We start from the raw sequence: 24,096 nt of genomic DNA on the forward strand, positions 1-24,096 counted from the left end.
AAGGCTCACTTTAACCAGAAAAGGAGCCTGCAGGTGCCAACCCAGCAGTGGTAAGCCTGGAGCAGCAGTAGCAGAGCCTCTTTTGTATTCTCCAATATTGTTGTCACCAGGATGGCTGGGGAAGAAGGGTGAAACAGCTCCATGCAAGCAACACTGCTCCTGCCAGCTGCTTCATGGCCCGCTCAAAGCCTGATAAGGCCAAGGAAGGCATCTGCACTGACCTTCTGCTTCCCCATCCCTGTAACAGCAGACAGAAGGGCTGTAAGAAGAGAGATTAAACTTCGGAGCACTTCACAGCTGTTTGACATAGACACTCCCTCCGACTCTTGGGAAAGTGCACAATCTCCTCTGAATGTGGAACTGCAGGTCATTACCATGCCAAACACTTAATGTGTCCAGTTTTTGCATGTGACGGATGGGCTTCTGCTGCAAGAAGTGGAGGCAGTGGCATGTGAGGAGGAATGCCTTCAATCCTGTGTGCTTCAAAAGCCGAGCTTTTGAAAAAGCCAGCAGCTGGGGTAGAGCTGCGTGCATGGTCCCCGCCAGCACAAATGAAACCAAGGCATCCATATGCTGTGCATTAGGAGTGTTTGATCTCCTGCACTCTGGCTCTCTGTCAAACACTCCCTCTTCCTCTCTGCAGCAGTACAGAGTGCGGTGTTGAAACCTGTAAGCTTGTGTGTGTTTATAGGCTCTGTGATGGGAACTGCAAAGCTTAACACGAAACAGTTGAGAAAATGTTGCTGGCCACGGCCACAAAACCTGTCCTCATCTGTTCCATGATCATGGTGGAAAAGAAAATTCCTTTGTTTTCCTGTTTAAAGATGAGGGAGAAAGAACTGTCAAAGTAGATGGAATTTAGTCTAACTGATGTGACACCTGGATTAGGAAAGCAAAATGCCATCTCCTCTGAGTGCAGGAACTATGGCCATGCATAGCCAAGGCCACCATGAAGACACTGCAGCCCCACATGGACAAGGGACAGCTTCAGTAACCCCAGGCTTGGAGCCTGTCTCTGTGTAGATTATTGTCACTGTTCACCATGCATTTTCAAGTCAGTTATTCCAGTGACTCAGTTATGTTTCACTAAAAAGCCACAGACACCTCTGATTCACATTAAAGATATTGGAGAGATAGGAGAGGAAGGCTCCACTCCATGCATTGTCTCATGCAGACTGGGAAACTGGGCAACACTGTGACTTGGAAACTGTATGATGGGGAAGCACAAACAACAACCACTTAACAATAGAAATGAATTTTATTTTGTAAAAAGTTATAAAATGAATATTGTACAAAAATAAAGTCTGTAGAGAACTTTGGTTGATTAACACAAATGACTGAGACATATAATTGCAGGTGGAGTAAAAAAATCCAGAGAAGCACACTCCTGTCTTCAGTAAGGTCTAAAAACTAAAAAAAAAAAGAACCAACGAAAAACCAAAAAAAAAAAAAAAATCACAAACTTTACCCTTTTGTATTTTGAACATAGATATTTGCTTTGGTTGCAGCCTCTGCAAGCTGCACAGAAAATGCTTGAGGCAAGTTTTCCTCAGCTGGGGCAAGGGAAAGCACAGCTCTGGGCGCTGTCGCCGATCAGCTGCCTGGCAGCGCAGCTGACCCTCTGCCTGGCAGGTGCTCAGTGCCCACCTCATGCCAGTGTGGTGGTGTCACCACCCCTGAGCAGCACAGAGGGCACGGCATCCCCGTGGCAGTGTGAGAACAGACCCTGCGGCTGGTTCTCCAGGACTATCCTCCCTCTGCCCAGGAAAGCGGCGGAAGTTGGGGGTGAATTACATGCCGTACACCTGGTACACCTTTCTATGCCTGTTCTGGACTTTTTTGACCTCTAGACCCTTCTTCAGTGGTGCCCCAAGGGGCCCAGGGCAAAATGAGTATGGAGAGCCATTACATGCATGAGATAAAAGGTTGGACCATGGTTTTCAATAAGGAATTTTTTTTTCATGTTGCTTTTGTGGGAGTTGATGCTTCACTGGTTGTCAGGTATGTCTAGTGACCTGCACTCCTGCTCCTTTGGGGAAAATGTCTCCAGAATGAGAGCTTGTGTTAGCGGTCACGTACAAACACCTTTGCTGTAAAACCTCCCTCCTCCTAAGGAAACTCGGACTGTTCTGCTGCATGGGTATGATCCTGTAATGTTTCAGCAAATTATACAAAACACTCTGGTTATTTAACACAACTGTTTACTTGCAGGCTATATTAAATCCAGGGCTAACTAGTAAGAGGGATTTAACCTCTTCTATATGGAAGTATGGAAGGAAAAGCTTAAATAAATATAACTAGAAATTATAAGGCTAAATGTGATTATTTTCCATTTGTCAATAGTTATATGAGGTCAGTTGGCATAAAGTGTGAGAAAAAAATGTGGCTACATTTAAAATATGACTAAAATTAGTTTTTCTAACAAACTGCTAATGTTGAACCAAGTCCTGTGACCCTCACTTGTCCAGAGCCATTGCTGCTCCTGCACATGCATGACTGCAGTAATATTCAAAAGGCTTAGTGACAGGAATAAGGGCTGCAGGCTTCAGCACTACCTTTTGTGAACATAATCAAGATTTTGTTTAAAAGAAAAAAAGGTAAAGTAAGTGATTTTTTGCATTCAAGTTAACACCTTCAATCAAAAGCATGGACCGTTGTTCCCAACGTCTTTGTCTCTCTATATCCCCAAGTGCCATCTACTTTGGCACCTTTGAAAGACACTTTAATAAATAAGGAGACTCATTACTGAACTGTAATAAATAACAATAACTTAAACTCAATAAATATCTTCTGTATACTTATGTCTCTGAAGGGATGCATTGCATCAAGTAGTCTCTCTCAATCACAATGACCAAATAGAAATGTAGTTATGCAAGTGACGTTAGTCCTTTGTAAACCTAAAGAAATGCATTTTGTGTAGGCTGGGCTTGTTATTTCTCTTACTATACTAGGAAGAAGTGCTTAAAAACTCAACTTGTTTTCACAGGTAACAGAAGAACAAAATCCTGCACTCATTTTGAAGAAACACAAGATGGAAATAACCAAACTTAGCCAGTAACTGGAACTGTTTTGCTTCATAAGAACTTGAGCCTGGTCATTTTGATATTTGCCCAATATCATCTTACTTACAAGGGTAATCTTATAGCTTAGGAGTTGTCCTAAGCACTCAGGAACTGCTCTCCAATGAGCAGTAGCACAATGTGTCTTTCAGTAGAGCTGAGGGCACAGGGGATTAGTAAGGGACTCCTAAGCTACTTCTTAGCTAAGCTTCTTGGTATAACTGGTATATCATGGCATAACTACAACACAGCGTGGTATGGCAGGGTTGTGTTTTTAAGCACGTTCCTCATGGATTGAGTCTCACTGATGGTGGACTGAGTCAAACAGGAAAGGTAGCGTGCACATCATCCATCCATCGTCATCTCCACCTGAGCTTTGATCTAAATCCCCATAGGACGTCAGAAGTCTCCATCCTTCTACTCTGCCGCATGCCTTCTTATCCCCAGGCTCTCATGGCTCCTTAGTCTGTGTTCTTGGTCCTTCTTCCTCCACCTGGAGCAGACACTTCCCTGGGAACCTTGGTCCCTCTCTTTGCAGCATAGCAGGAATGGAAAACTGGTGCCGCCTCGACATGCAGCTGTCAGACGCATCCACACCTTTTCGCGGAATGTTTTTTCAGTATATGGTAAACCAGGTTATCATCCAAAAAGGACAGGTCATCATCAAAGGCTGTGGGTCTGCAACAGGCTTGCCTCACTTTGTCAGTGACCAGTTTTTTCTTTTTGGTTAAGTTTTTTAAAATTTTATCATAGGTGGTCTCAGCTGCATCACAAGATCCACTGCAATACCGGAAAATTAGCTCTTCTTTGGTTTCATATCCCAAATCCAAGTCGGTCACATTTAAATGTATTTCTGTTAAGACACATCCTCTATTTTTGCCCTTTTGATTCCTCCTTCCTTTTCTGTTGGAATTCTCTACGTTTGTGGCTGCATTTTGACGGTTTCTCTCCCGCCTAGAAAAAATCGGAGTCTGTTTATCTGGTGACCTCCTCAGTCTCTTAATAGTGGCTTGAATAAAGTCCACTACCTCATCAAACTGATCTGGATAGTCCTCTGGCATATTAGCTGTTTGGGAAAGAGAGAAAAGGCTTTGTCACACATCAGTTATCATGAATTTGTCCATTCATAACTCAAAAATATTACGCACATGCAAGCTTCAGAATACATGCCCAGGACCCTCAGAAATCAAGGAGAATTTGGAATGGTTTAGATCATCACAGAAACTAATTTGAGGAAAGAGAAATGAGATGTATTTGTATTTCTGTGTGTGTCTGCTGATGCTTGGTAGCGTTTCAGCACATCTTTTAATATTGAATGAGCCCTGTGGAAAAAGAGGGAAGGAAAAACATGTCATGTATGAATATTAGTTAAGAGGTGGATGAAGCCACTGTAAAGAGGTTATACAGACTCTTCCCAGCAAAGAAGCAACAGGAAGAGGTTTCTTTAAAGCAATTTTTTCATTATAGTTGTTATTTTCTTTTCACACCAGCACCAGTTAGTATTGCCAAAGCCACCTGTCAATAAGGTTTTTGGGCATGACAGAAGGAGGATTTCCTGGGGAATCAGACTGAGATATTATTCTTGGATGAATGCCTGGGTTTTTACTGCTTCTAGGGGATAATTATTTTCATAGTTTTTGAAAAAATTTTCATGTAAATGTTTTGTATCACAAGATGCTGATCACACTGAGTAGAAATAGGTCAGAATAGAAGTATTATGTTAATTTTTAGAGAAATATGATGAATGCATTTTCCTTTTACAAAAATTTAATTTTTATTCTATTTAATTTATCACTTGGTACATCATTGATGAATTATTCAAGTAAATTGTACAATGAAGTCAATGAAATGTTTTGATACTAGCAGAATGAACCTCTTCAAGAAGGGTGAAATTAAATGTGCTCTGAAATGGTTCCAAATTTTGCCATTTCATCATGATTTGGAGAAAAAAATGCATTTTGAAATCCTCATTCTTCCCATGGACTAAATCCCTCAAAATTATTTGCTTTAGTGAATACAGAGAACTAATAGAGGGTCAGGCTGTCAGGACCCTGTGCATGGATGCCCTTACATTGCATTATCAATGACTGTATCTTAAACGATATTGCAATATTGAGATTTTTTTTTTCATATTTATTGCCCCAAAAATTAAGATTTCTTCCTTTCCAGTATGTCCTAAGAGAATGCTCCTTTCTGTACTCAACTCCTAAAACCCAACATGTAACACCAGTGTCACTCCGGCCTTGCATATAAGGGAATATCCATCTCCAATAGTCCTACAAATATTGCAGGAACACCAAATATTGGGAGATGTTATCCAGTGCAGTGCCCCTGGTCAGGAGCTGGTACCTACACAAAGGCTCCCACTCAGTGAGGTGCTGAGATTGGAATGGCTCCTTAGGCAAAGGCTCAGCACCACATTTCCCTAATGAGCATGGCAATACAGGAATCCCAGTGGGTGACCAGGCAGCACAGGTACCCAGCTCATGGACTCTGTTAACAGGACACAGGAAAGCATGAGGCTGCCCCCACTACCTAGCAAAAGTGCACCCTCATATCCTCAGTAGAAGCACCAAATACAGAGGAGATGGGGGGCAGCAGAATCCTAACTCTGCCATTGCAAAAACCTGCTGAAACAGAGAGCATCTGCACATAATCAGGAATAGGGACTGCTGCCTGAAGTAGCCACATCCTAGAGGCCTCTCTCCATCAACAGTGATGGATCAGACGTATATGTTTTCTGATGAATAGATCCAGCAAAATAGTTTAGACTGGTAAAATAGTAATGGAGGCTGGAAACCTTGTACCTCCACGTAATGAAGGTGATGCAAGGGAAACAGGGTGCTATAAACTGTAGAGTTTGGAACTGAAAAAAGTGAATTACACTTTGTTTAATCTATGCTAAAAACAATCTTAGGTACCAATGTTCATGTTCAAAGACATGAAGGAGGGATGGCTACTATCTATACAGCTAGGTGGAACCTGAACAAGGCAGGACCCAGCCCCATATCCCTGCAATGCCAGTGGTAAGTACACCTTCCTTGCACTCCTCTATCTCTGTAGCAGGTATCAAAATACACATGAGCTATACCTACTGGAGAGGGGTTGCTTGGATGGATGTGTCCACTGGAAGCACTAACCAGCTCCTTTGCAGAATAGGCTGGTCTGCCTACTCTGTACAAGTATTGCCCAACTGAGCAAGAGCCAGGTCCAGGCGATAGGCAGGTTATGCTCCTTTAAAGCAGCAAGGGCTAGACATCTTTCTAGACTCAGTTAAAAAAGATGACCCACATGGAGCTTACATAACCCCCATTGCTGAAGTACAAACTTGGCCCTGAAACAGATACAGATGGAAAGTAGCTGCCAGAAGGAACCTGTTGCTCAGGACTGAGTAGTTTCTAGATTTCCTACACAGAAACTAGTTTTCTTAGTCTATAACCAAATAAGAGAAGGATGTAGCCCTGAGGATGGCTCTAGAAGTGCCCTTCTCCACTCTGAACCTCAGCTGCCCTCCTCTCATACCACTGTGACTACCCCACCCCACGCCTCTTTCATATATTTCTAGCACAACCTTTGTACCTTTGTATGGTGCTATGGAGAGAATGAAACACAAAGGTAGGGAAACATATGAGGGCTTAAGAAAATTAATGCAGTGATCAACCATCAGGAAGGGGACAAGAGACAACTACAGGGAAAGCCAATTTATATGTTGGCTTTTGAGATTATTGATAGAGAGAGATTATTGAGAGACATTATTGTTTGCAACCTCCAGCCTTATCTCAAGCAGGGCACACTGCCAGTGTAGTGAGAGGTCCCTCTCCTAAGAAGGGAGAAACAAAACTGGATTATCTGAAAAGATAATCCAACTGGGCACATGACTTTTAAATGGCTTGCAATTGAGAGGCAAAAATATCACCTACCCCTGTGAGAGTGCTATAGGCAGGAGTGTACTTTGGCTAAATACCAATCAGACAGCTACAGGGTTTGAGTACTGTCCCGCCAGCTACATCCTGGAGGGTAGTAGACAGGAGGAGGGCAGACCCATGTGGTGGACTGTGTTCCTGCTAAAAGTGCATGCTGAGATCTATCCTGGTTCATGTGTGATTCCTACTCCAGCTGCACCAAGCGAGACAGTGCAACTGAGAGCTTTCTGCGCTGCGAGTGGCCTGTGATATTTCAGGTTGAGGAAACTAAATGCCACTAAAGAGCCCCATGCTTTACTGGTGATGCAGACATGCACTGTCAACCCTGCAGAAAGTGCGAGTAGTAGGGAAAAACATAAATCAGATAATCAAACCAACAGCATATCCAACTAGGGAAGTCCTACCTACACACACAGACAAGCTGCACCCAGAAAATGGGGTCATTGACAGAATGATGGGTCCTGCTAATGTCATTAAGGCTTGAACATGAACTGTGCAAGAAGTGTTCGAAGTGTCTAATGGAGCTGGGGATCCCTGCTCTGCTCATGCCCTACTGAAACACCAGGATATATTTTGGAAACTCCATGGGAGGAATCCCAGCACTATTAGTAAGATGAATTCCAATTTCCTACCTCCACCGTACACCTTCTCTTCAGCCCAGGGAATTGGAAACTATCCCATGCAGATATCCAAATCTACCAGTAAGAGTCCTGCACGGACCCCCAATATTTGGAGATTACATCACTGAAGGAGACAAAAGGCCTGTGGGTGATAATAGGAAACTGGTGGAAACAGTGGGCACAGAGCACCCCCTGAGAAAATGTGAAGGTCTTCTTGATCCTGGTCACTCTCTGCCCACCTAAACTACACGTGCTGGTACAGGCTATATGGGTACATCAAATCAACACAGTGGCAGCTTCATTACTGGGCTACTCAATGAGACCTTGCAAGTTTCTGTAAGCAACACTCTGCTTTGCCTGTGGAGCCCCAAACTGGTTGTGAGCAATGCAGCAACGTTCTTTTGTCAGCTTCCAATGCACTGCCAAGGTACCCCAGGTTTGCTTCCATAATTTAACAGTCTTAGCAACAGCTCCAATCCCCGCATTCAGCTAATTTTCTACTGCTTAATAAATCAGTCATCAGTGTGACTACAAGCAGCCACTAGGAATGGGTCACAGGGGTCTGGAAGAAAGACTGACAATCAGGAGTGAAGGGAGACTTGTCTTAGCCCTGTGCTGAGGTGCCAGTCATGACTCAGTAGAGATATTCAGCTGTCCAACAAGCATGAGTGTGACGACCTAGAACCTGAAACTGCTGAAATAGGACCCAGAGCAATCCAGTGGAAATATCAGCATTGACACCAGGCATGATGGGTTGAAACAAGGCACTAGAGGTAAATGCCGAGGAAGCTGCCACCAGACATCATACATCAATAAGCAATAACCTCTATGACTAAACTCTGTAAAAGGCTAATAGACAGAAGGGAAGGTGGAGAAGACTGACTGCAGGATGTCCTCATCCTGATGGGCACTAGGTAGATGTGCTCCAGGGATCCTCTCTGCACCACAGACATCACATGCTGGGCACTTGTTTGGTCTCTGCATTGTTTTAAGTTCTGCTGGGGGCAATGGGGATGCTGAGCAGAACTGTGGCCTGGGAACATCAGCACACTCATAGGTGCTGCCTGAGCTTGTAGTGATTGTTTGTAAACTGAATAAAGCTGTTTGATAGAGGGATACTTTTTTACCCTTCTGTCTGCAACGTTGTTTAGAAAATGTTTGTAGTCCCATGGCATCTTTGCTCCTCTCACACTGCATGGACTGTGCTGACTTGATTGTGCAGCAGACAGAGTGTGCTGGAGGGATTTCACACCCCTGCAAGGAGCAGACACACATTTCGCATGTGTGTGTATGTGTGCTTCATTTACACATACGCACACACAAATACAACTAATTGCGCGCACACACACACACACACACACACACATATTTTTTAAAAACAAACTAGTTTACTGACAACACTTGCCTTCTGCTGGAAAAGCTGAGAGAACAAACACGTCTGTCATGTAGTGCAATGTGCCAGCAGAAAATGCTGGGATAATGGCATTAAAGCAGCAAAGATCTCTGAGGAGTAGTCCCCAGTCTCAAGCTTCAAGGTGTGAAGGAATTAGAATTTAAAAATTGAAAGTCACCTAGGAGAGGACAGTACAGGACAGGACGGGACGGGACAGGACAGGACAGGACAGGACAGGACAGGACAGGATAGGATAGGATAGGATAGGATAGGATAGCCAGAGCAGTGTGTGCTCAATACAGGTTTGCGAAAGTTGTCTTGCACATGTGATGCACCTCAAAACATGTGTTTCCCAAAGGAAAGGAACATATGTCCTTCAAAAGTAAAATCCTCCCTTAGGGAACAGACGTTCTCGGTATGTCTTGTTCCGAGTGTGGGAGAAAGGCTCACAGACCCCACTGGTTGGGTGTGATGGGCTGAGCCCCACCACTTACGGTGCCATAGACTGGTGTGAAGTCATGAGGTCTTGTTTGGGTTTTATGTCACAATTCTCAAAGCTGTTTCCTGACTGTCCAGCTCCCTGAGGAAGTCCCTTGGAGGCAGTCTGTGTGCAGGCTTGTGCAGGTGTTTATGTGTCACCTCTGCCTAGCGTCCCTGCAGCAGAAACTTGGAGCAGGCAGCAGGGCTTATGGGAACTGCATCCACTGCGTGTATCCTGCTGTGCCCAGCTCACTCTCCTGCAGCTCTTTTCCATGCTCCCTCTTTCATTACCATGCTACCCAGGCAGGAACAGGCAGAGCCTTTTCCTATGGTTGCAAAAAGAATACAAGTTTGTTTTCCAGGGTCAGAGAACCAAGACTGTTGGGTATTGATGACAGTCTATGTGCGACTGTGCCTCTGAGCACCTTCTCTGTCTCCCTTGTCCAGCTGAACAAGGGCTCTTGATCTGTGAAGATTTTCTTACAAAACCAGAAAAATGAATAAAAAAGCAAAGAAAGAAAGAATGAAATGTCACAAGACTGATACAAATAGGAATCCATCAGACTGATCAGACTGGGGGCACAGCTGGTGAACACCTTCACCAGAGGGAGTGAGACTCACTTAAAATACTAATTTTAAAACCAAACCAACCAACCGACCAACCAACCAACCAAAAAACCAAAAAACAAACAAACAAACAAACAAAAAAACACCAAAAAAACCCCACAAAAAACGACAAGAATATTTGCATCATCTGCTTGCTGTTTGCAAGCTGTTTGCTTGTTTTCTAAACACTTAGGACACAGTCAGATCATAGCTTTGACCCAGCCTCCTAGGTTTGGAACATCCTTCTGTAATGTAAACTGATATTCTTGCCTCATTGATGTTCTCTGGAACCTGAAGTTTTGACCTGCCTGTCCCTAAGCAGTCTCTGTCCCCTGGGCACAAGAAGATCTGGCAGCATGCATGAGTGAATGATCCTGCAGCCAAACAGCCATGGCACTCCCCATTAGCCCCTGGAGAAATCCAGTCCTGAGTTCAGCTTTGGGAGTACAGAGAAATGTGCCTTCCTACGGGCATCTTCCCCACTGCAACCCCCCAGAGCCTGTCTTTGCATTTTTATTTAATTAGAGACACCATGTGACACCAGGACTGGGATCTGATCCCTTTGCTTCTTAGAAGAATAAATTATAAGGTGTTCTGATAGACTTCTACATTAAACAGGTCTAAATGGATATTCACACCAAATGTGTCCCATTATTGGCAAAACAGCCTCCATTAAGTAAAAAATGGACAACTTATTTCTGTCTGTTCAAATGTGATCACAATGACATTTTGTAAATCTATTATTTTGACTTTGCTACAAACAGATTCATTTTAAAGCCAAATAGTCCTGCATGTGCAATGGCAGCAACCCAGAATGGTAAATCAAGAAATCCTCAGTTTGTACCTGATCACAAACTGATGGTTTGGATCTTCAATTTTTGAGATAAATATCCAGTTTCTTCCTTTGATGCCTGGTTATGGATTTAAAAGACTAACTACAGTCTCTTCTCACCATGCTGTCTCTTATGGCATACAAGAAAACTTTAAACCCTGTATATTGCAGAAGAATAATTTATATAGGTGGGTTTTCCTTTTAGTTTTTCTTCAACCTCATAAAACTGCCATATTATTTGGCACTTTACAAGCCCTGAGCTAAAATGATGTAACAGAAGTCACGAAAGGTATATTAAACATTATAAAATTAGGTTTTGCTTTTAGATTGTAGTTTTTATGCCTGCATTTGTGACAGTGCATAGCTATCACATCAATATGTTAGACCAAACATTTAACTAAATTATTCTGCTTAAGCACAATCTTTCAATTAGAGAAGTTCAACAAACAGGATCAGACCCTGAAGTATGGTTTCAAAGTTCTAGGGATTTAGTCCACCTCATTGTAATGGTAAGCAATATTTAGAAAATTTAGATCCAGATCTGCAATTGGGATTAAATGGCCCCTTTTCAAAAACAGTTCTGGTACTTTAATCTGGGACCTTCATAATCAAAGATTACTTCATAATCATTATTTAATTTTTTTTTAATATTTAGCTTGCATTGCAGTATTGTTTTCAGGTGCTTATTACAGTGGACGTGGCCTGTCTGAACACAGAATGCCTCCATCTCATACCATAGGGACGTATTTTAGGGGAGATTTGGAGCAATTTGTTTGTGGAACTGTAACCTTATCCAGGTTAAAAATACTAACATGATGAACATTTGGCTTTACAAAGTGAGAAAGTAGCAACTGTGGTGGGGACAAACATTTATTTTATTGAAAATGAAATATTTGGTATAAAAAGACAATATTATATGAACACATCTAGGTGAAGGCGGGTGTTAAAAATAGTATGCTGAAACATTTTTGGTATTTAAACAATTAAAATACCACCTCTCTGAGGCATGACTGTTTTCATGCCTTGCCTGAAAATCCATGGGGCCAAGAGTGAAATGGAAACCCATTGGTTGTATCCATTAGGCAATAGAGCATCAAACAAACCAGGGTCAGCTCATCCTTAAATGTTTAATAGAGTTCTGTATTACCTCACTCTCAGCCCATGCTGTGGCTCCCCTCAGACTCAGAGAGCCCTTAGAAATGGAGCCTCTCCCCGGTATCATTTGTCTCTCATCAAGGCAAGTGCTAAATAACCTGGTGGGTGATGCTAGGGCCACTCACACCAGTCAGGTACACTGGTAAAAGATACAGGATTGACTTTCCTGGTGTTCTTGCTCCTGATGGAGCAGTCAAGTTATGTGTTTGTAGCTGACTGGATAACCCTACAGCTTCCCATGTGTAGATCATAATGACAAATTCATAGTCCTTTGTATTTTCACTCTGCCATGCTTGACAGTGCCTCCCTTTCTGTACTTTGCTTGCCTTCTTGCAGGTAGAAATGCTGGTTCTCAACAGAGGAAGAAAGCGGGGAGACAACAGGACCAGCACATTTGTTGCCAGCGTGGGAAGTCCCAGAGCGCAGGGGGAAAGAGCCAGGTCAGATGGACTGTGTGAAGCAGAGGAAGTCATGAGCTGACCTGCTCACAGAAGTTCCTCGTTCCTCACCTAGTCCAGGCAGGTTGCTCACAGGACCCTACCTGATGATGGGCTGCCCTCCTCTGCCCACTCCCACCTCTGGCCTGTCTGGGGTGAGCAGAGGAACATCTCACCCAGCAGTCACGGAGCAGAGGAGCAACAGGAGGATGCAATCTTGCCTCTAGCACAGAGCGTTGAATCACCAGCTCTGAGCACCACAGAGCAGTCGGCTTTTCAGCAGTCGCACTTGAGATTTTGTGGCATCTCCTGCAGATGCTGCCAGGAGCCCATCTGCACTAGGATCTTATCCTATGGGGTGGTGGGTGTGTGAGCACCCTCAGAGCATCCCTGCATCAGAAGTTACAGCACGAAGAACGTAAAAGGGGAAGATAGAAAACATGCCGGTACCCTGCCTGAAGCCACCGACTGAGTAGGAGCCAAATCTGGGCAAGACACATACCTGTTGACTCCTCCCTGGTGCCCTTCCATACAATGCTGACTAAATACCCAGCTTACCAGTAAAACCTAGGTTTACTCCTAATATTTTGTTAAGCTAGAACCTCAAATCCTGTGAGAGCCTCGGATGAGTATACGTGAGCAAGACCTGAAACCTGTGACATTTGTTAGCAAGAACACATGCAGCCAGCTAACAGGCAAGCACACAGGTTTTAATGGAGGAAATACTGGTGGTATTTTCTTCACCATCATCCCTGATAAAGAAGTGATCCAGCCCAGCTCTCTTATGATATCAGTAAAACCCTAGCCCCACTTTAATAACAGTTCACTGAAGGGAAAGCACGGTTAAATCAATAACATCAGCTATTACTAGAATGCCTTTGCTCTTATGCTGCATCTCCTATTGGGTTTTAGAAGCATCCCCAAGGAACAAAGACATGCACCAAAGCAGGAAGAACAGACTCTAAAGGGACTCTAAGCCAGTCTCTTCCCTGTGGCCGTAGACTGGTAGAGTAGTCAGGGAAAAATCTTGGCTGATATTTCTCTTTTGGCAATCTCTGATGCTATCAGATTTGATCTGATCTATAAATAACACATGGTCTTCCACTGTTGCCTTTCAATTGCCTGCATTTCAATGTGTTTACAAAACGAACAATATGGAAGGTTCTAATATTGCTAGTTGAAAATTGTTATTGCTATAGTAATCAGTCCCTGGCTCTAGGGCAGGTGCATGTACTCCACTGAAGAAAGGCTCATGCTGGGAATTGTGGACTGGCACTGTGTCAGATAGAACTGGTGTGTGCTCAGAAGAGCAAGGTCCTTCCTAACTGCTACACTGGATGCTACCTCCCTTCAGAAATTTCCTAAGTAATGGCTGATTTTGCCAAAGAAATAACATATACTTTGGATGGAAGTAGAGATAGTCCAGATGTTCATACACAGTTTGTTATTGAAAGGGGATATGACCAGCTTGCCTCTAAAATCATGGCCAGAGAAGTTTTGGCATACTGCTATAACACTGCCAGCCGCAACACAGGAAAATAAATATATGGATTTCAGTGTTTGCTTATTTTGAAGAATATTCCTGTCCAAGAATCTTTAAAGTATTTGCACAAGTCCCAAAGACTTCAAAGAAATGTACCTGCAGGTTTCAGTTTAAGTGATGTATAATACATAGAGCCTAAACTTCTGCTAGGTCATATGAGTGGCTTTATTCCTTAAAAATTGATGCTATATGAAATACCTCACACAATTAGTTTTAAGTCCTTGATCTTAAAACATATTCTAACATATTTAGTGTCTTAGTATTTTATTTGCAGCTGTCTAAAGTAAGTATTTTTTATCCTATTTTCTTTCTTCACTTTGTTATCACAATTTAAATTCCAAGAACAACTGAAATCTTTCCTGTGGTTCTCTTTACCAAAGGATGTTTCTTGATCAGAAAACTGAGCTGGTTTTATAAAAAATGACCACTCTGCAGTACTAACCACTCTACCAGCACTAATGTGTCAGTGGCCTATTTAGATGTCTGATGATCCTGGACACGGTTATGCTGCAGTATTTTGTATGGCTTGTTTATTTGTACTTATTCACTTACTAGCTCAGAAATGTGGGTATCCACAACAAATGTAGTTATGTAGGGTATGGCCTATGTACTACAAGTTTTACGTAACGATCTCTAGATAGTGGTGGGGGGTAGGGATGAAAGCTGGGTGTTTGCACTAGATGTTCACCTCTGAACATCTGCAGATGTGGCAGGGTGAGACTTGATGACCCAAACGGCTTCTCAAAGCCTTTGCAACTTAAATGATTTTAAAACTGCTTTTTGCAGTACTAACCAGGAACAATATAATTTACAAAGACATTACAATCTATCAGTCAGAGGATCTACTAGTGGACAAACAATGCCTCCTCCACTGAATTCAGTGACAGTCCAATGAATACTTAACACAACTGAGTTCTTCAGCTCTTCATCTGCAAACCCTGAACATGGGTATTTCTAAAATATACTAAAAAGTCTTATGAAAGGTGACAAAGAAAAGTATGTCTAGTAATGTTATCTGTCAATAAACACCTGAAAAGCATCCAACACCATCCACAGTTTCACTGGCAATCTTTTGAGGTCCCTAAATTGAAAAGCAGCAAAGAACTAAAACTTTCAGCAAAGGATAACCCAAAATGAGAACAGAACTTTATTATCCTGCAATTCAGAACTTTTTTTTCCTTAAGTCACAGAGTGCTCTTCACTGGAGTGTATTCAGAATTTATACCTGAGACTGCAAAGGAATTTGCTTTTAGGGCTACATGCCTATGGATTTAACCACATCTGCCTGGTTTCTTTCTTTTTCTAGAATTTTGCCCATGAATGGACCAATATGAATGCTTGGGATTTCTGAATGCCTAGATAACCTGGGTGTCCCTGTGCAAACAAACTTTAGGACATACACGTGCTGTCTCAGGCACCCAGGCACACTCGGCCAGACACTGGCAGGATGTGCCAGCTGTGCTGGATGCACTGGCTGTGCTGGGCACACACAGATCAGATGGCACAGGGTGGCACCTGCTCGGTGTGGCTGATACCTCCCTGATGCACTGGGTTTGCTGTGCAGGGCAGTTTACCTCTGCAGCTTTAGTCTAAAGCACATATGCCACACCGTAGGTGTCCTGAGCAGGAAAGCCTGGGCAGAAACATGAGAGTTGTCGTTCGTGACATTGCATGGGCCTAATAAATATTGTAGAGAATGAAATGCATTCAGTTGGAAGCATAATTAAATACTGGTTTTGCCTTAAAAACACCTACAATACCTCTATTTTTCTAGATGCTTTCCATATTAGTTGATAAAGTTGCAGCTAAAAGCAGTAACTCAACATTAAACACACTTTAGCAGGGGTAAGAAGAATTTTTAACAAAGGTATAACACACACACACCATGGTGTGTCACAGCACATAGCAAAGGAGCTCCCACAGTGAATGACCATTCAGTAGCTCTAGAGTAACTCAGACACCATAATGCAAAAATCTATCTTTTCCTCTTACTAGGAGGGAAAATCCCATGAGGAGATGTTTAATTTAATTCTACCTGCTTACCACTAGTTCTTAGTAAAGGTTCTCACTTGATCAAGACAACACATATCATAGAATGGATTTTAGGACACTCCAGTCCTCACATACATGTTGATTATGTGCATCCAACAGCAAGCAGTTACAAGATGTATTCACTGGCGACTGTGTATAAGGCAAACAAGTGTTTGGCTCCCTCTGCACTGTCATGCTTCTGAGGCTGCTGACTTAGTATTTAGTTTATAATAATGTAGTTTATATTTGTTCTATTTGCATTTGGTATTTAAGCTAATAGTGTTCTTCCTCCAGAGGACTGTAGAATAAGGGAAACAATGAAACAGTTACAAATGCTGTTTCTATTCTGGTTTTTGTGGGTGTGAAATAAGCTATTCCATGAATATTGATGCCAAAACACCTACAAATACTAGATTCATCTCCAATGCACTGCATTTGTGGAGGATACTCCACATTTGTGGAGGAGCCTCTAGTCCAATTAAAAATGCAGAAGATTGCAATTGCTAGCACCCTCTGCCATCTCTGATTACTGCCCTGAACAGCAAAAGGTCAGCACATTACACCTGATCAGCCCAGGAGGTTAGAACCCTGCCTGGAGCCTGGAATGAAGGGAGGTTTCAAGCCAAACTGGAAGGGATGGGGTAACATCAGGTGACCTCAGAGTACTTTGCAGAGAAAGCAATCCCATCAAACATGAACACAAAAAGGTGTCAAGGGCCTGGGAAAGAGATATGCTCTCCAGCAAGCTGTTCGGCCCGCCCTTAGGGGTGGACTTGATCTCACAGTCCTACTAAACCCTGATGTACGTGGTGTGTGGGAGACACAATTTCTCTGGAGTAAGAGCAGTGGACCTTGGAGCAAAATGGCTACACCCAGCCTGCAAAGGGATTGCTTTAGGGGACAGCAGTGCACCTCTCTGAATGCACATAGCACCCAGCCCTGCTCAGGACCCACACACTGCCCTATGCGTATGAGGCAACACAGGCAATGATGGTGCCCCCACCACTTTGTGAGCTGTCTGCTGCAAAAGGCCTTAGAAAAGCAGCTGACCAACAGCACCCACAGAGATGTGAATACATGGCAGGCTCACCAGCAGACGGCCAGGGAGCTGCAAGCACACCTCTGTGCTTGTGGCACATTGTGCTCTAATGGCAAGAGAAACCTTCAAGTGGAAAGGGAAATCTACATGGTGTAGTCACTGATTCCTCTTGTGTACTTAGTTCTATGTCTTTCCTGTGCTGAAGGGTGCATGCCACCAAACTGTAAGCAGAAAGAACAAATATGTCAAAGACACTGATGGGGGTGATGAGTAAAGTGCTGCTGCAGCAGGAAGGCAGTGATGTGCCTGGGTAGGGTCAGCCTCATAGCCTGTTTGCAGACACTACAAACTTTTAAATCAACTACAAACAGCATAAAAGTGCACCAGAGTATTTCACTGCTCTCTTACAGAGAGACTCTCCCTAGTCACCTTTCTGCAGGTCTCCTTTGACTCATTTTACTTGGCAACACAGAGATGAATTTCTGACTTTCAGACTTGACTGTTCTGTTAACTGCTGCCCTACAAAGATCACAGGAACACCCTGGGTTTTCCTCAGTTTCTGATGTGAAGAACAGTACTGCTTCCTTTGCTCTTCCAGCCAGGCCCATTTGTTAGTGATACACAAACTTAAAAAATTGAGACCAAACTATCAACCCTTTGTCAAATTATTATCTTGGGCAATAACCTTTCACCCAGCTCTGCATGGCTAAGCCCATGTCTGTATCCTGGAAACAAAGATAATATTGATACTACCATAGCTCAGGTAAAACACAGGTTGTCTTTCTTCCTGCTTCTTGTTTATCCAATCCACAGGAAAGGAAAAAAGAAGACGAAATGATGAGAAGTTTTGGATACTAGGAACTGTGAGAACCACTACTGCTGCCTACCCCCTTGAGCTGCTGTAGAGGAATCAGCTTACCAGGGACCATATTCCCAGAAGATACTTTCAAGATAAAAGCAGGCATTGTATAAATACTATCACTCTGGAAAGATGGAGCATTAATGCTCTCCCTCCCTGAAGCTTCAGTGAGAGCTACAAACTGACTAATCATGCTTTCCCTCTAACGCTCTTCTTGCCACCAGCACTGCAGCAACTCTGTACAGAGGGGAACAACACAGTGGCCTGAAAAGCTGATCACTGCCTTTTGCAGGACAGCACTTATCCACCACATGGCTTGCCATGGGGAAGAAGATCACCACGTGTGATAACCCCATCATCCTGGCAGGCTGTAGCCCTGTGAGGAAACACTTCTGGCAACCTCGCTGTGTGGAGGGGCTGAAAGGATGTCAGGGTTGCCAGTCTGTGAGGAGCAGGAGCCCAGGCTGGGACATGTGGAGGCGGTAGCTTAGGCAAGATTCCAGCACAGGGGAAACACTAGCAAGAGAAGGGAAGAGAGAAGACTAAACAGGGAAGGGCATAAACGTGTGCGTATGGAAGAGATGGGTGTTTGGGAGGGGTCAAAGTGAAGTCACAGCAAATGCTTGGTGCCTCCACATGGCATTACCCTGGCTGCTCCCAGAGAAACCAGAGCATGGCTGCCTGTGACTGGAGCTGTGGCAGGCGCAGGGAAAGGACATGCCTCCAGAAAAGGAGATAGAAATGAATCCCAATTACTGGATACTGTCTGTATCCTGTAACGAGCTAAACAGAGAGGGGGATGAGCAAGGGCAAAAGAAACAACCTTCAAACTGCGTCTGCGCCTTTGCTAAGCGAGTGTCTCCAGTATTCATGTGAGTATCTTACCACTTCTTACTGAGTCATATTATCTCTCTCTTTAAAAAGCCACCAGAGTTAACATAACGCTCACATTCCACTGTGAAAATTCTGTATCTGCTATTGTAGGTACAGGACCTATTATTAGCAAGGCATTATTATCTGTCATTTGGATTGTAAACTGTCTTACTGTGAGCTAGCTCATGTGGATTGCTCTGCATCAAGCTCCTAACCCTGACGCAGCTACTCTTCTGTAAATTTCCATGTGGACACACTAATTTCGAGATCAGAATCCAAGGAGGATTTAATGAAGCTCAGCAGTACCCCAGGATGTGTACAGTGCCTCCCATCACAGAGCCAAATCTCCATCAGGACTTGCGCCCACTACAGGCAGAGAATAATTGCATTGGCAGGTCTGAGCAGGGAGAGGAGGCTGAGGCAGTGGAGAAGGAATTTCAGTGCCTGTGCTGTGAGGGGTGTGAACCAGATCCTCCTCTCGGCTCCTCTGCATACAACAAACTTGTACCACCCACCTCCCCATGTTTTTCAACCAGAGGGATCCTAAGACTGCCAGGAAGGCAGGGCTGGAGTGGGCAGGGGGCATTGCCACTGCAATTGTCAACCCCAAGTTTTGGAGAATGACTAGGTTTGGAGCTGCTCAAACAAGACCAAAGCCAATGACACACTGCCTGTGGAGAAACAGGGGCACAAAATGGGAGGATCCTTATCTCATCCTGATGCCTGAGCAAAGGGAAGCAAGTTTAGCAAGACAGACAGCAGTTGCTACAAAGGGGAATGTTTCTTACAGTCACTGTGCACAGCATAGGGAGGCAGCAGGCTGATTGGGGAGAGATCATCTTCAGGTCCCTCTACCACTGAAGGGGACCCCTTGGGAGGCGTCTTACCGGTGGGCAGGGGCAAGGTGGAGACCGTGTTGAGCAGCACCACGCAGACAGCCACAACATCCCATAACTTCATCTTAGATCTCCTTCCAACACGGGCCCCTGGCAGAAAGGAGAGGCAGGGTTAGCTCCCAGCTGCTATGTTCCCCCAGTCCTGCCCCAGCTGTGCCAGCCCTGAAACAAAGCTAAGCAGTCTTGCACCCCAGATCACACTGGTTCACCCAGGACAGGCCTGAGGACATTGGATGGAACAACTGCTCCTCGTGCAGCCAGGGTGAGTGAGGTGGGCTGTCCCCAGAGAGTGAATGGTGTGGGACAGGGAGGCACAGGATAGCCTCCAGTCCCTTTATGCCTGAGAAAGCTGCACTGGGGAAGGCAGGCATGGAGGCTGTTTCTAAGGACAGGGAGTATGACCATGTCCCTGTGCTGACTGGCAGGCGGGTCACCTTGTGCTTGTTGAGCACCTGGGCAGCACCAGGGCACCTGTTCTCAGGCTGGACCAGGGAGGACTGGGCTGATCTGGGGTGCTGGTCTGTGCAGACTTGATGTGCTACAAGCAAACCTTCCTTTCCCTCTCTTCCCCTTCCCTCATCTCTTTCCCGGTTTCCCTTTCCCTTTCCTTATCCAGTCCTCTCTTTCCTCTTAATTTTTTCTCTCCTTTTCTTTTTCCTTTCATCTTCACTTGTCACCTTTTTTCCTTATACTCTTCCTTTCCCCCATTCTTTCCTCTTTCCTTATTGTCTTCCTCTTTTCTTCCTATTTCCCTTCCCTCAAGATTTCCTTTTTCCTTCCCTTTTCTCCTTCCACTTTCATTTTTCTTTCCTCTTTAGTTTCCATCTCCCTTTAATTTTCCTCTTCCCTTCCCTTCTCACTTCCCACTCCTTGTATTGTTCTCCTCCCCTAGTCTTTCTTTCAGTCTCTCTTTCTCTCTTTTTTTCACCGGTCCCTTCCATTCCCTTCCCTTCCCTTGTCCATTTTCCTTTTCTTCTCCTCGTTCCCTGGCTGCCCTGCCCGAAGTCTGCCACGGCAGTACCCGCTGCCCTCTGCACGCCGCCCGGGGTTAACAGCTGCCCCCAGCCCGGTTCGGCTTGGCCCAGGCGGCGGCACAGGGCAGTGTCCGGCCCGGGAGGAGCAGCCCCGCCGGGGGGGGGAACCACAGAGGTCCAGTCCAGCGGCGGGGCTTAGGGCGCGGCTGCCGCTCGGTGCGCGCTTTCTCCGCCGGCCGCTGCCTTCGCACCTCGTCGCGTTCGGGGAGCTGCGGGGTGCCCCGGAGACAGTGCCCGCCCGCCCTGCCCTCTCCCCCGCGCTCCCATCCTCGCCCTCACCTCTGAGCTGGTCTCGTCGGACCCGAGATGGACATTAACGCCGTGGAGTCGACCGGCCGGCCGGACGATTCATGTGGGCAGGTCGGGGTCCGACTGCCGGCACCCTCTTTGCTCAAAGGAGAGGGGAACGGGGACTCGTATGGAGGAGGGGGTGTAAGGTCGCAGGTCTGGATGGAGGCAGCGAGGAGCCGGCAGCACAATCCCCGGCGGCCTCCCCCGCCGCCGCCGCAGGTGCTGTGCCCGCGGTAGGAGCGGCGCCGCGGGGGTCTCTGCCCGCCCCGGCCCCGGAGCCGCGCTCAGCAGCGGCGGGAGCGGCCCGAGCCGCGGGGAGCGCCGCCTGGCAGCGGGAGCTGGCGCTGGGTGCTGCGCTTGGGACCCTGCCTGGAAATCTGAGAAAGACACTCCATCAACAACTGCGGGGAGTCAGATGAAGACATCAGCGCTCCTGTAAAGCCAGCTCGTCCAGCACTGCCGGGAGCCGCGCACCGCTCGGACACGCACACCACGGCGGGAGAAAAAGGGAAAAAAAAAAAAAAAAAAAAAAAAGAGTACCAAGAAAAACCCCACCCCAGCGGAGGAAGGAAGGGGAAAACGATTAAAAAAATAAAAATCAAACCACCCCCCCCCTCAGCCTGCTGTGAGAATCAGAGGCCGGCACTGGGATTTGTAGAGCCGGTAGCAGCAGCAGCAGTGAGGCTTCCTCCTCCAGAGCGGGGTCCCGTCGCGGCGAAAGCTTAGATCCAAGCGGGAGCGCGGCGGGAAGCTGGGCCGGTGTCGGGAGCGCCCGCTCCGGCTGGGCCTGAGCGCGCCGGGCCCCCCGGGCGACGGCGGGGCTGGGTGGGGGCGCGGAGCTGGGCGAGGCGCGGGGGGCGCCGCACCCGCAGACGGAGTGAGCGCGGAGCCGGACGTGCGGACGCGGGGGCTTTGCCAGGGCGACTCGGCGCCACAGATGGATTTATAGGGCCCTTTGGCAGTGACGCGCCCTCCGCTGATTCGCTTTCAGACCCAAACACACGCTGGCCCCCCGCGCCGGACCCCGCGGAGCCTCCAAATATCTCCCGGCTGAAGTCACCGGCCCGACATACCGTGGGCTGCGCGGCCGCCGGAGCAGCCCCGCGGCACCCGCTGGCCCCGCGGCGGCGGCGGGGCCGGGCCGGGGTAACCCAACACCGCGTCCCTCCCCAGCGCCGCTCGCCGCGCTCGCGCGGACGGACGGACTGACGGACCGACCGACGGCTGGCGGCGGCGAGGGGGCCGCCCCCTCCTCGCCCCTCGCCGGCCGCAGGTGCCGTCACCGCCGCGAGTCCCCCGCGGAAGCCGCAGTGCGGGGTGCGGGATGCGGAACCTCCGCGCAGCCCGGCCCCTGCGCGGGGGCTGGTGGTTTGATTCGCCGAAGGCCGCGGCAAAGTCGCTGTAAACAGTGTCGACTTTCAGCCCTGCGCCGTGTATTTATGACTCACGCAGTTGTCCGGAGGTATGGGATCCTCATGTCTCCGGTGCTGCGGAATTAGCGCCGCGCAGCCCGGGCGGGCGGCTGGGCAGAGCAGGGTTTGTGCGGGCGGTCCGGAGACCGCTGCCTCCGCCTCGCGCGGCTTCTTTTAAAATAGTCTTTGCTTCTGGATATTTTACTTTTGTGGGCGAAGGCACTCGGGTATGGGATGGAGAAACGAAACCCCCAGGAGACCAGGTCGGTCCCGGAGCCCCCGCGCCGGCAAAGCGCCGAGCACCGGAGCTGCGGGACGGAGGGACCCGCGCTGGGCATGGCCGGCCCGGGCCGCCCCCGAAGCTAACACCTGGCTGCGGGTTTGTTTCGTACGCCCTCCACCCCAGGTGTGCGTATGTGTGTGGTTACTGTTGTGCATTCATACGTGTGCGCACCTACTCGTCTCCCTCTTCCGGGGAAGGGCAGCAGCCCTCAGGCTGTCCCTTCGGTGACCGCTGCCTGTCCCGAACCCCGCAGGAATGGCTGCCTGATGCAGCGACGGCGGCCAGAGCTGCACCCCCGGGCGAGGGGCGGTCCGGCAGGGCGGAGAAAGGGGGAAAGGGGCGCCGAGCCCCGTCCGGACGCTGCCACCGTCAGAGGCACAGTGGGCTGCCTATTCCCGACCCTGCCCAACCGCCTGCGCCACCTCGTCGGCTGTATGCAACTTTCTCTCTCCCTCTTCCCATTTCCCCGTGTTAGTCCCAGGTCCTCCAGGGAGAGGATACAGGAGGCAAGTGGGACCAGCTCCTGCTGCATACCCTAGGCTTCGTGCACAGCCTATCCTGCACCACTTGCACCCTCACTGCTCTCCTTGGCTAGGGAATAGGGTGAGGATAGTGCGTGTGGACTCCAGAGCCAAGTGTGTGCACACCAACAACACTTGTTTGCTCTCCATCAGTCTGAAATGTACGTAATCCTCCAAGCTCTTAGTTGTGAGGGGGAGATCTCAGGCCAGGGCTGTAGCAGAGTACAGGGGGTCACAGTCAACTCACTACATAGAATGGGAATGATAATCAATCCCTGTGACCTCTAGGGGACTCGTGAAGGTTTTTGAGGTGTTTATTGGAAATTTGGAGGGGTCTGCTGAATGTTGTCTGGATGGGCTGCCAGAACAAATATTTCTGAAGAAGGCATCTTCTAAATTTCTATTGGATGACAAGACAGACAGACAAACATGAAATTTCTTGTGAAGCCCTTTGGGCAGCATAACTTTTCCATCATTGCACTTGTCTGCCTACTGAGGGGAAATTTCACAACTATCTCCCACTAAATGAAGCGTTTGTGATGAAGTGGTCAGCCTTTCTTGGGACCATGTCCCTGTATCCACAGGAGCAACAGATTTGTGACTCAGAAATAATATCTGAAAGAATTAGTTTTGTTTTTTTTTTTTTTTTTTAACTTCAGGGTATTTTTTTCCCTAATTGTGCCATTTGAAGAAAGAGTATGAAAGAGGTTTCTTCTTAGTATAGCAGAGTAAAATACTCCCCAAAGTTATCTACATTAGAAATATTAAACAGTATTATACATAAATGTAAAGGTTCGCTTAAAAGTAAT

At 46.6% G+C, this 24,096-nt stretch overlaps 1 protein-coding gene across 2 annotated transcripts; it reads right to left on the reverse strand.

The window, feature by feature from the left end:
• Positions 1-2,517: 2,517 nt before the first annotated feature.
• On the reverse strand, positions 2,518-22,304 carry GDNF (glial cell derived neurotrophic factor). 2 transcript variants are annotated; one of them, XM_068175681.1, is made up of 3 exons: positions 21,060-22,304; positions 19,639-19,836; positions 2,518-4,125 (listed from the first exon to the last, which is right to left on the reverse strand). In XM_068175681.1, exons 2-3 carry the CDS (start codon positions 19,808-19,810, stop codon positions 3,641-3,643), a joined length of 657 nt encoding a protein of 218 aa, XP_068031782.1. In that variant the 5' UTR covers positions 19,811-19,836; positions 21,060-22,304; the 3' UTR covers positions 2,518-3,640. The 2 variants fall into 2 exon arrangements, with proteins under 2 accessions (XP_068031782.1, XP_068031783.1); XM_068175682.1 differs by having other exon boundaries at positions 19,738-19,836; positions 21,060-22,294.
• Positions 22,305-24,096: the final 1,792 nt, after the last annotated feature.

This window comes from Anomalospiza imberbis, chromosome Z (genome assembly GCF_031753505.1).
Source record: "Anomalospiza imberbis isolate Cuckoo-Finch-1a 21T00152 chromosome Z, ASM3175350v1, whole genome shotgun sequence".
Classification (NCBI taxonomy): Eukaryota; Metazoa; Chordata; class Aves; order Passeriformes; family Viduidae; genus Anomalospiza; species Anomalospiza imberbis.